General features: G+C 48.7%; 1 protein-coding gene across 1 annotated transcript; it reads left to right on the forward strand.

Annotated features, from left to right (window-relative positions):
* The first annotated feature begins 411 nt into the window (after positions 1-411).
* On the forward strand, positions 412-10,436 carry haus7 (HAUS augmin-like complex, subunit 7). The gene is made up of 10 exons (XM_061224877.1): positions 412-534; positions 1,235-1,350; positions 1,951-2,018; positions 2,248-2,309; positions 3,312-3,388; positions 3,702-3,863; positions 5,572-5,677; positions 6,107-6,322; positions 8,165-8,276; positions 9,822-10,436. Exons 1-10 carry the CDS (start codon positions 478-480, stop codon positions 9,881-9,883), a joined length of 1,038 nt encoding a protein of 345 aa, XP_061080861.1. The 5' UTR covers positions 412-477; the 3' UTR covers positions 9,884-10,436.
* The last annotated feature ends 2,114 nt before the right edge of the window (positions 10,437-12,550 follow it).

Raw genomic sequence — 12,550 nt, forward strand, 5'->3', positions numbered from 1 at the left:
ATATAAAACCATAACTAAAAACGTAAAATCATATAACCAAAACAAGTATGAGAGAGCATGATTGAGAGGGGAGTGCAGTCAAAAGCTAGATAACAGCTTATTCGAAGCAACAACAGTTACCGATTGAGTTTCCAGAGCCTTGAACTCACTGAGAGGAACCCAATTCTTAAGCTTCAACTCTTTCTGTAGGCTATTCTATGTTGGGTTGGCAGAGATCACCAAGGCTTTCCTGCCCATCTCTATCGGAGCTTTGGGGACAGTCAGCGAAACTGAAGACAACTGTGTTTGACATCAAAATATGTACATGAGATGACGGATCCGAATTACAGCTTTTATTTCTTGGTATTTTTATGTTAATTTGTGAAACAACTTTACAAGCAGGGCTCCTCCACACCGCGTGGAGGCAGCAATGTGCTAACCGCGCCTAGTCTACCAAACTAAAACAAAATAAAAGAAGAACTTCACCCGTCGAAAAAGATGGCGGGTACTTTGAAAGAGAAACAGTTGGCTGAACAAGTTTATAATAAGCTTCAGGTAACAGTCTTTCACCTAACGACGTATTTTATTTTGGTTAATCAGTTATTTAGTCTAAGTAAGTAAGTTTATATATGTATTGCTGAACGACTGCAATGTATTATGTAGTGCTTAGTTAGCTTAAAACTTTCGCTATCTGTCTAGCTAACGTTAGCGGCTAACTTTACTAAGCTAAAGTTCATTGGGATTTGCGATGTTGTAGTTAGTTAGTTAGCTAGCTAGCTAGCTAGACTAAATTGAGCTCACGTTAACTTTAACATTTCGCAGTTGTTAGCTTGAAAGGCAGTTGACAACGTAGGACTCACTGGTGCTTTTGATTGGAATACCTACTAGCCTGTATTGTGCTAATCAGCAGTTGGTGTTCTAGTTTTGTCAACATGGGTTAACTAGTTGTTAACTTGTGTAACGTTGAATCATATTTTTGTGACCGGTCTCGACTCTAGAGTCTCGTCAAAATATGACCCTTATTTTAGGTTTGCCCCTGATAATCCAAATATGTGACATGTTTTCAAACGCTTGTACTTGTGTTTCATCTGCACTTCGTTGTACCGTCGCTCTGGATAAGAGCGTCTGCTTAAATGCCTTGTAGTGTAATGTAATGTAATGTAATCCTATGCTGAAAAAGTTGACTTGAATTGTAACGTTAACTTGCTTATTTTTGAATGAACTCAGTTAGAAAAAACCTGTTGATGTTGTTTAGGGCCTGAGGTGCCCCTTGGTGGAGGGGCTGTTTTTGCAGGAGGCGGACGGTATGAAAGATCTGCTCTGCGCCCCCTCCCAACACCGCACAAATATTCTCAAATGGATTTGTGGAAGGTACGTGCTCACCCAGACAATCATGGTTTGGAAGCCTCTCCAAACTGCCCGCTATATTTCCGCACTCACTTGGACTACTGTAACTGTAATTTGTTCAACCCGTTTGAATTGCTATTAATAGATTTCGTTTTCCTTCTCCGTTGCATCCATAATTCTACCTTTACACATTGCCGACCAGAAGAGAATGGACTGCCTCTCCAATAGCTCGGTTCCTCCCGAGATTAATTCTCGCTCTCCCCACTCGGGAGGTGTTTTTATTTTATTCTATTTATTTATTTGTTTTTTAACCTCGTGTGCCTGCTATTTGGGGGTACAGGCCTGGTCCGTACTCTTCTGCTACTCTGTAAAACCCCTTTGTGACAGTCTTCTGTAAAAAGTGCTCGTCAAATGAAATGCGATTGAGTTGGAAGTCCCTGTTTTGACATAATGCATTGTTGAAAATAGGAGCCAGCTTTTAAAGAGTTTTTGTTCTGCAGTCATACGTCAGTCACCTGTCAGACAGAATAGCAGAATTTGCCATCTCTTTATTATTTTTTTATTAGTATTATTATTATTATTATTATATTTATTTATTTTTAACAATGCTTTGTTGTTTTAAAGCTGTTCTCCATCGCTGAAGGAGAAGCTCTCAGCTCTTCGATCGACACAGACTGACGTGCTGATTCAAGGTGAGTGGCGAGGTTTTCATACACCGTTTTGAATCCCGTTTTCCAGAGGTATTTCACAGTCCCTACAGCCCTGCCTCAGTGTCCGCTCTGGGACTCCAGTGACAAAACTCCAGCTTGTGGTGGAGAAACCACAATCATATTCCTGGGACAACATGGCTGATCTAAACCTTCTTCATGTTGTGTCTCACTGAATCCCCACTCCCCACTCCCTGTCCCCTGGTCCCAACAGAGATGACGCACTTTGGCTACGAGATGATGCTGTGCAGATGTGATGACCTGGATCTGATCAAGGTGAGCGTAACTAAAGCACTTTGTTCCTACGGCGTATGCTTTCACTAACACTCTTCATTTAAAGGTACAATAGGTAATTTCCTTAACAGTCAAGAGAGGAATTACAGCAACAAACACCTTCAAACCACGACACTGTTTATGCCTCCCCTTCTCTGAACACGCTGACGTTGAAACTGCGAATAGAAACAATTTTCAACCAATGAGCTTGAGTTATTGTACAGCTATACGATGTTTTTGCACAGAGTGCCGGCCCATCAACTGCATATTTTGAAACCTGAATTTAAGGACTATTAACACAGGCTGAGGATGAGTCAACGTGTCTGTGAGCCTTTTTCAATGGTAGGAAGGGATTTACAATGGTCTTGGAAAAAGGTTTTATCACAAAAAAGTACCTATTGTGCCAGCACTGCCATGAGACAGATCTCCTGATGGCACGTGGATCTGATTTATCTGTAGCAGGGATGGGCAACTCCAGTCCTGGAGGGCCGGTGTGTGTGCAGTTAGCCTGGCTGAATATACGCACCATGTCCGATTCACTCAATCAAATTAGGCCACAATAAAATGCTACAAGACAAGATCATGAAAATGATTGGGCTAATTAAATGGTTAAGAGCAGAAGTTGGTCTGAAATCCAGGAACCGATGCGGCCCTCGTTACCCTTCCCTGCTCTCCAGCCGAAGCCTGGTCTGTGATCCTTCTGGGGCGACACTGGGGCGACATGGCTCAGGCAGTAAGAGCAGTCGTCTGGCAGTCGGAGGGTTGCCGGTTCAATGTCGGAAGTCCCTGAGCAAGACACCTAACCCCCAAATGCTCCTGACGAGCTGGTCGGCGCCTTGCATGGCAGCCAATCGCCGTCGGTGTGTGAGTGTGTGTATGAATGGGTGAATGAGAAGCATCAATTGTACAGCGCTTTGGATAAAGGCGCTATATAAATGCCAACCATTTACCATTTACCATTCTGTCATAACCACGCCCCTCTCTGTGTCCCCGCCCCCTCTCCAGGGCCTGGCCCCGCCCCTCAGACAGCTTCACTTCATGGAGCAGCTGCTGACCCTGGTCCCAGAGACGCAGAGCGAGAGGTACTAAAAATAATCATATTGATATTAATAATAATGATGATGATGGTGATAATTATTTTAATAATGATGATAATGACAATAATTTACACTAAGTTAACTATGCTGATGTCACTGTATCCAGTGCAGATCTGTGTGAACTCACTATCTATGTCGACTGTGCCAGTGTTGCTGTGTCCACTGCTGGGTTGACTGTGCCAGTGTTGCTATGTCGACTGTGCCAGTGTTGCTATGTCGACTGTGCCAGTGTTGCTATGTCGACTGTGCCAGTGTTGCTGTGTCCAGTGCAGGGTTGACTGTGCCGGTGTGTCTCCAGTGCAGATGTGAGTGTGGGGGAGGTGCTGGTTCAGAATGAGGAGTTTTTGGGGGAGCTCATGTCCGTTCCTGCTCAGCTGTTCGCCCTCCTGAACCCCAACTGCGACCCCTGGAGCGCCGACCTGAAGGAGCTGCTCCGCAAACGAGCCCCTCAGGGCAAGAGGTGTGTCGTCCCCCCCCCTGACCCCTGACCCCTGACCCCTGACCCCACACCCTGCCTGTACACACACACACTGCCTGAAGCTCATCGCTTACCATTTACATTCTGTGCCACTCTGCTCACTTTCAGATAACAACTCGCTTTAGTCACATTATTAGCTAATGCCTTGCTGTAAATTATGTGCTAATTTAATTAGCCTTATTCAGGGGTACTTGCCTGGCATATAGATCAAATATTCCATAAGGATTATTCACCAGTAAAAGCAGGTCGTCAGGGTTACAGTGGCAGTAATTAACCTGCTGAGAACATGGTTTTTATCGTGCTAGAGCAGACCAGTGTGTGGCAGTCAGGCTGAACACTGGGTACATAGGGTGGCCTGTAGCGTAGTGGTTAGGGTAAATGACTGGGACCCGCTAGGTCGGTGGTTCTAATCCCAGTGTCGCCACAATAAGATCCACACAGCTGTTGGGCCCCTGAGCAAGGCTCTTAACCCTGCATTGCTCCAGGGGAGGATTGTCTCCTGCTTAGTCTAATCTAATCTAACTGTACGTCGCTCTGGATAAGAGCGTCTGCCAAATGCCAATAATGTAATGTAATGTAATGTGTGGGTACATGGTTGTTATTGTGCTGTAGGGGGCAGAACAGACCAGTGTGTGGGTACATGGTTGTTATTGTGCTGCAGGGGGCAGAACAGACCAGTGTGTGGGTACATGGTTGTTTTTGTGCTGCAGGGGGCAGAACAGACCAGTGTGTGGGTACATGGTTGTTATTGTGCTGCAGGGGGCAGAACAGACCAGTGTGTGGGTACATGGTTGTTATTGTGCTGCAGGGGGCAGAACAGACCAGTGTGTGGGTACATGGTTGTTATTGTGCTGCAGGGGGCAGAACAGACCAGTGTGTGGGTACATGGTTGTTATTGTGCTGCAGGGGGCAGAACAGACCAGTGTGTGGGTACATGGTTGTTATTGTGCTGCAGGGGGCAGAGCAGACCAGTGTGTGGGTACATGGTTGTTATTGTGCTGCAGGGGGCAGAACAGACCAGTGTGTGGGTACATGGTTGTTATTGTGCTGCAGGGGGCAGAACAGACCAGTGTGTGGGTACATGGTTGTTATTGTGCTGCAGGGGGCAGAACAGACCAGTGTGTGGGTACATGGTTGTTATTGTGCTGCAGGGGGCAGAACAGACCAGTGTGTGGGTACATGGTTGTTATTGTGCTGCAGGGGGCAGAACAGACCAGTGTGTGGGTACATGGTTGTTATTGTGCTGCAGGGGGCAGAACAGACCAGTGTGTGGGTACATGGTTGTTATTGTGCTGCAGGGGGCAGAACAGGCCAGTGTGTGGGTACATGGTTGTTATTGTGCCGCAGGGGGCAGAACAGACCAGTGTGTGGGTACATGGTTGTTATTGTGCTGCAGGGGGCAGAACAGACCAGTGTGTGGGTACATGGTTGTTATTGTGCTGCAGGGGGCAGAACAGACCAGTGTGTGGGTACATGGTTGTTATTGTGCTGCAGGGGGCAGAGCAGACCAGTGTGTGGGTACATGGTTGTTATTGTGCTGCAGGGGGCAGAACAGACCAGTGTGTGGGTACATGGTTGTTATTGTGCTGCAGGGGGCAGAACAGACCAGTGTGTGGGTACATGGTTGTTATTGTGCTGCAGGGGGCAGAACAGACCAGTGTGTGGGTACATGGTTGTTATTGTGCTGCAGGGGGCAGAACAGACCAGTGTGTGGGAGTCGGGCTGAACACACCGTGGAGGAAGCGAGCGCGATGCTGCAGTCAACTCAGCGTGTGCTGGAGGACCTGCACAAGGAGGTGGGCTCCCATCTGTCATCCTCCCCTCCCCTCTCCTCTCTCCCTCTTCTCTCCTCTCTTCTCTTCCCCCCCTTCCTCTCCTCTCCCCTCTTCTTCCCCCTCTCTCTTTCTTACCCCTCTCCTCTCCTCAGAGGCCAGGCGGCAGGATCTGCTGAACCTCAAGACAAGAACGGGTAGAGCTGAACTCTCCCTCTCTCCCTCCAGGGTTTATCATGCAGTTACAGCCTGACACCCCCTCTCTCTCCATCTCTCTCTCCATCTCTCTCTCCATCTCTCCCTCTCTCTCTCCCTCTCCCTCTCTCTCCCTCTCTCTCCCTCTCTCTCTCCCTCTCTCTCCCTCTCTCTCCCTCTCTCTCTCCCTCTCTCTCCCTCTCTCTCCCTCTCTCTCCCTCTTTCTCTCTCTCTCTCTCTCTCTCTCTCTCTCTGCAGTGTGTGTTCCTGCAGTCGGAGGGTGTGTCTCCCAGGCCACGCCTCTCCCCCTGTGCGCTGCGATTGGCTGTTTCGGACCTGTCTCAGCTGATGTCAGCGTTCAGTCAGTCCTTCAACGCGGAGTTCAAAGGTTACTGCCAGCTGAAGCCCCCGGGCCTGTCCCCCGACTCACAGAGCTTCCACACTGTGCACCAGCTGCTGCTGTCCTGCAACCAGGTACCAGGTCTCTCTCACGCACACACACACACACACACACACACACACACACACACACACACACACACTGTATACCCACGCACACGCACACACACACACACACTGTATACCCACACACACATACATACTGTATACACACACACTCTCTCTCGCACACACACACACACACACACACATACATACTGTATACACACACTCTCTCTCTCGCACACACTCACACACCCACACACACACTCAGTCACACACACACACACACACACAGACCCACACACACACACACACACACACACACACACACACACACTGTATACCCACACACACATACGTACTGTATACACTGTGTACACACTCTCTCTCTCGCACACACCCACACACACACACACACACACACACAGACCCACGAACACCCACCCACACACACACCCACACACACACGCACACGTGCTGCGCAGAGATGTTAACATCTGAAGCGTGAGTATGTATGTGTGAATATGTAAACTGGAGCTTGGTTCTAAAATAGTTTCTCATGTTAAAATGTGTCCCATTGCTGTGTCGCGCTCTGCAAGACCACTCCATCTGGCGCGACTCCCCTGCCTTCAGTCGCTAATTCTCATCTGAGCTTGTCTTGTAGCTGACAATTTTATCCGAAGTGAAATACAGTTGACTAGACTAAGCAGGTCGTGTGGAAAGGGTAATCTTGCGTGTTTGTAGATAAAAAAAATAATTCAATAACAAGTTATATTTTTCAACGTCACCGCGTTCACAGAGTAGGGGGTGGGATAAACAGTGTTGTGGTTTGAGGGTGTTTGTTGCTGCAGTTCCTCTCTTGACCTTTAGAAGTCCGAAATTACCTATTGTACTTCTTAGTGAAATGTGTCCATTGGAGCAACTCTCAGTTTAGAGGGTAGAACTTCAGTAGGAACATCAAGCAAAACACAGTCGTCTGCCCCCAGCGTGCTATTGAGCGCAAAACACCACGTCAAGCTCTACTGGAACACATTCATCTTCAGTAAAAGTTTAGAGACCTCATCAGTCACAAGTCCTCATCAGAGTGCGTGTATATATCACGTGTGTTAGTTTGCTACATTGCACAGTGGTTTCTGTTCCTTTACTGCAAAAAAGTCTGTCTTAATTGTTTTAGTCTCATAATGGGAAAATATACGCTTGTATTTAAGTTGCTGTTGGCTTGACAAGTTAAATGTTCTTCTTGAAATTAGTCACTTTCTAACCTCATTAGCAATATATTTAGCTTATTTGCTTATTTAGGATTTTAATGTAAGACTAAAATACTTGTTGAGTTACACCAGCAGTGTCTGGTAAAGTGTGCTGGTTTACTGGCTGGGGTGTGTGTCTGCTGATTGGACGGTATGTGCTGATTGCTGATAGGCTGGTGTGTGTGTGTTTGCTGATTGGCCGGTGTGGGTGTGCTGATTGCAGATTGGCTGGTGCGTGCGTGCGTGCGTGCGTGCGTGCGTGCGTGCGTGCGTGCGTGCGTGCGTGTGTGTGTGTGGGGGCCGGCCGCTGATTGTTGATTGGTCGGTGTGTGTGTGCTGATTGCGGATTGGCTGGTGTGTGCTGGTTGCTGATTGGCAGCTGATTGCAGATTGGCTGGTGCGTGTGCGTGTGCGTGTGCGTGTGCGTGTGCGTGTGCGTGTGCGTGTGTGTGTGTGTGTGTGTGTGTGTGTGTGCTGGCCGCTGATTGTTGATTGGTGTGTGTGTGTGTGCTGATTGCGGATTGGCTGGTGTGTGCTGGTTGCTGATTGGCCGGTGTGTGTGAGTTGATTGCTGATTGGCCGGTGTGTGTGTGTGCTGGTTGCTGATTGGCCTCTGTGTGGTTGTCAGGAGCTGCAGGCCCTGGAGCAGCTGGCAGACACCTCCAGCACCGTGTCGGTGACCGCCAGGAACATGCAGACAGACAGGCAGCACTGGGGAGACGGACAGAAGCACACAATGCGTGAGTATACAGCAGAGATGGGGCCACTCCCGGCCTGGAGGGCCGGTGTGTATGCAGGTTTAACTCCAGTCCTGGAGGGCCCGTGTGTATGCAGGATTAACTCCAGTCCTGGAGGGCCCGTGTGTATGCAGGTTTAACTCCAGTCCTGGAGGGCCCGTGTGTATGCAGGATTAACTCCAGTCCTGGAGGGCCGGTGTGTATGCAGGATTAACTCCAGTCCTGGAGGGCCCGTGTGTATGCAGGATTAACTCCAGTCCTGGAGGGCCCGTGTGTTTGCAGGGTTAACTCCAGGCCTGGAGGGCCCGTGTGTCTGCAGGGTTAACTCCAGTCCTGGAGGGCCGCAGTGTCTGCAGGTTTAACTCCAGTCCTGGAGGGCCGGTGTGTATGCAGGGTTAACTCCAGTCCTGGAGGGCCGGTGTGTATGCAGGGTTAACTCCAGTCCTGGAGGGCCTGTGTGTATGGTGTATGCAGGGTTAACTCCAGTCCTGGAGGGCCACAGTGTATGCAGGATTTTGCTGCCACCAGCCATGACCGATTCACTTGTAAACTAGACCACAATAAAATGCTACAAGACAAGAACCTTTATCAGCTGCTGGAATGGGACTGAACATGACAGATCATGTGAATGATTGGGCTAATTAAGTAGTTATGAGCAGAAGTTGGTCTGGAATCCATAAACAGATATGGCCTGCTTTGCCCATCCCTGATCAACACTAACTGTGTTTAACAGAGTACTCTTATGTTTAATGGTTGTCTGTATCTAACTGTGTTTGAGAGGGAGAGTTCTCTCTATCTGACTGTGTTTAACAGAGAGTACTCTGTATAATAATTTAACAGAGTGTATAACTGTTTAACTGAGGGCAGCACGCTAACCTGTGGAATGGAGCAGTGTTGCAGCAGCAGGAGCTGAGGGAGGGAGAGAGAGAGCCGTTTGAGAGCGGTGTGAAGAAGGCCGTTTTCAGCGTTTAGAGGGATGACATGCCCGGGATCCGCGGCCCTTGGTTTCAGCACGGCAGCCTCCTCATTATTTCATCCTTCTGAAATGACCTTCTGACTGGAGTGTGAGCCGACGCAAGCGCTCCGTGATGAAGCCGCCGTATTTATAGCAGTCCGCTGGCGCGCTCCAAACGCCACTCTCCCGCCTGCACTGTGACCTCTGACCCTGATCATGTGTGCCTGCCTCCCTCTCCCTCCTCTCCTCACTTCCTCACTCACTCGCTCTCCTCCTCCTCTCCTCTCCTCCCCTCCCCTCTCCTCTCCTCTCCTCCCCTCTCCTCTCCTCTCCTCTTTTTTCTCACTCGCTCTCCTCCCCTCTCCTCTCACTCGCTCTCCTCCTCTCCTCTCACTCGCTCTCCTCCTCTCCTCTCACTCGCTCTCCTCCTCTCTTCTCACTCGCTCTCCTCCTCTCCTCTCACTCGCTCTCCTCCTCTCTCCTCCCTCCTCTCTCCCTCTCCTCTCTCCCTCCTCTCCCTCCTCTCTCCCTCTCCTCTCCTCTCACTCGCTCTCCTCCCCTCTCCCCTCCCCTCCCCTCCTCTCCTCTCCCAGCTGCCAGACTGGAGGAGCTGAAGAAGAGATACTCAGAGTTCCTCTCGCTGCGTCCGGCCTGACGAGGGGCCGCGTGACCGCCGCCGCCGCAGTGCATTCTGGGACAGAGACGACACCTGCAGCGCAGAACATCGCCCGCCCCGCATCACACCCCGGACGAGAGATGGCCCCCACAGCGTCGCGTCGCGCCTCGAAACTTAAGAATGCGCCCACGTCGTCTTCTGACACCCATATCCCTACATCGGTCTCCGACAAGACAAAATGGCCGCCACATCCGATCCCCGAGGGACGAAGAAGAGTTTGCCCACTTTAGATAAAGACATGTCACAGAGTGCACGTCACTATTGCAATATTACACATGTAGCATACTGCTAACACTGCGCTGTGTTTGTCTGTAGGGGTCCGCGTCTGTTTGTATGTCTATTTCTGTACAAAGCTCGTTGGCGCCTTGCATGGCAGCCAGTCGCCGTTGGTGTGCGAATGGGCGAATCAGAGGGATCAATTGTACAGCGCTTTGGATAAAGGCGCTATAGAAATGCCAACCATTTACCAATGTACAAATCTGCTGGACATGGAGTCCCGGCTGTTTACTAATAAAATCTGTTCACTAATGCAGAGTGCGGTCATAGCTTTGTTTTTGACGGGGAATTGAAATGCTTTTGTTTAAGTTCAAGTCTCTGCTTTCGCGCGTGATTTCGGATGCGCAGATGCGGCTGTGATGGTCTCTATCTTCCCACGTTTCCTGTCCCTGTCCCTGGTCCGCGCCTTCTGTCAGAGACTGTAAGGTCTACGTTTATCCGTTATTATGGCCAGCGTGCTGTTAAGGCCCATGCGCACGAATAATGATACATATAACGATAACTATAAGCAGGTAATTTAAAAAATTGTTCGAACTCAAGTGGTCTAAACTACACAACTATAACGACAGCGTCAATGATGAACGATATCGTCGGGATCACATTCAGAGCGATTTATTCCAGCTGCATGAAAGATAAAACACTGACAGCCAATCAGAATGCATCCGAATTTACAGGGCGTCACGTGCAAAATGGCAAACGATACATTCACAGATACGTTCACAGCATTACCGTTATACTTATGATTATAGTTAGAGATTCTATAGTTAAGGTTATAGTTACGGTAATGGTTATGATTATAGTTATTGTTCTAGTAATGGTTGTGGTTATAGTTACGGTAATACTTATGGTTATAGTTATTCTTGGTGGGGATGCGCCTTTCGACTGCTGATGTCATTTAAGCGCTGAGAAATTCCCCAGTTTCAGTTTGGTGGACCGGTCTACTGTGTAAAGAATCATCTTACGTGATCCTTCTGGACATTTATTTGTTGTGCGTAGTTACGGTCCGGAGCTGTGTGTTTACGCGTGCCTTAACTTTCGCTCAGAGACGGAGATGCGATTGATTTACGCTGGATGAAGGTCCACGGCCTCGATCGGGCTGGAATGGGTGAACACATCCGGCCATATCAGGAGGGAACACTAGGGGGCGCTCTATACTGCGCGGTGTGTGAGCCGGAGCGGTTTGAGAAGGTGAATTTAACACTGGAATTAACTTAGGAGCTAACCTAAAAGTTATTTTTCTTCTCTAGTTTGTCATGTGGTACCTTATCAAATGCTTTTTGGAAATCTAGATAGCCAATATCATACGCCCTGCTGTCATCAAAACACGTGGTTAGCTTCCTCAAAGAATGGCAAAAGGCTTGTCAGGCATGACCTACCCTTTCCAAAACCATGCTGACTATCCCTTAGAATGTTGTTATTTTCAGTACGGTCCCCTTTCTTATATATTGGTGTTATATTACCTTGTTTCCATTCATCCGGTATTTCTTCAGTTTCTCAAGACTGTCTAAAAATAGTTGCCAGTGATATTTTTTTACACGTGTGTGTGTGTGTGTGTGTGTGTAATACTGTGTACTTTTGTATGTGTGTGTGTGTCTTGAGTGTCAGTACAGTGAGAGTGTGCATGTGATTGAGTGTTTCAATGAGTATGTATGTATGTGTATGTGTGTGTGAGTGCGCGTGCGTGCCTGCAATTGTGTGTATGTGTTTCTGAAAGTGTGAATGCAAGTGCTTGTGTGACTGAAAGTACGAGTAAGTGTGTGTATGTGTGTGTGTATGTGTGTATGTGTGTGTGTGTGTGTGAGTGTGTGTGTGTGTGTGTGTGAGTGCTCGAGTGAGAGCTGGTGCACGTGAGTGTGCGTGTGTTTGAGGTGTATTAGATCAGGGATGAATTCCCTGAGAGATTTGTTCATGTGAGAATGAATCCCCAGCACACGATAATGAAGGGATAATATCTACAGCAGAGCAACTGTCCTGACAAGACTGCTGTGTGTGTGTGTGTGTGTGTGCGCAGTGCACATACGTTTTGGCAGTATTCTAGTGTGTGTTGTCTCATGTGGTGTGTGTGTGTGTGTGTGTGTGTGTGTGGGGAGGTGGGTCAAGTCTCTCCACTGCCAGTCGCTACCTGTCAAGTGGAGGAGAAGCAGTCGCTGAAAAATCTTTCTCCCCCTTTCTCTTTTTCTCTCTCCGCCCCCCCCCTCCTTCTTACTCTCTCATTAATCTCTGTGGGAGTGGTGCTGTCAGTGCAGGCAGAGTGAATGAGCGAGTGTGTGTGCGTGTGTGTGTGTGCGTGCATGCGTGCGTGCGTGCACGCTGTTGAATGCGTGTGTGTCTGACTGTTGGCTCAGGGGGATTGTGCGAGCGTGCTTGCAG

This window comes from Conger conger, chromosome 16, assembly GCF_963514075.1.
Source record: "Conger conger chromosome 16, fConCon1.1, whole genome shotgun sequence".
NCBI lineage: Eukaryota > Metazoa > Chordata > Actinopteri > Anguilliformes > Congridae > Conger > Conger conger.

Excerpts from the sequence above, each read along its gene's own strand:
- haus7 (XM_061224877.1), top strand. The coding sequence starts at position 478 with ATGGCGGGTACTTTGAAAGAGAAACAGTTGGCTGAACAAGTTTATAAT. Across the intron at positions 2,019-2,247 it reads GACTGACGTGCTGATTCAAG|AGATGACGCACTTTGGCTAC; the intron begins GTGAGTGGCGAG and ends TGGTCCCAACAG. Across the intron at positions 6,323-8,164 it reads TGCTGCTGTCCTGCAACCAG|GAGCTGCAGGCCCTGGAGCA; the intron begins GTACCAGGTCTC and ends TGTGGTTGTCAG.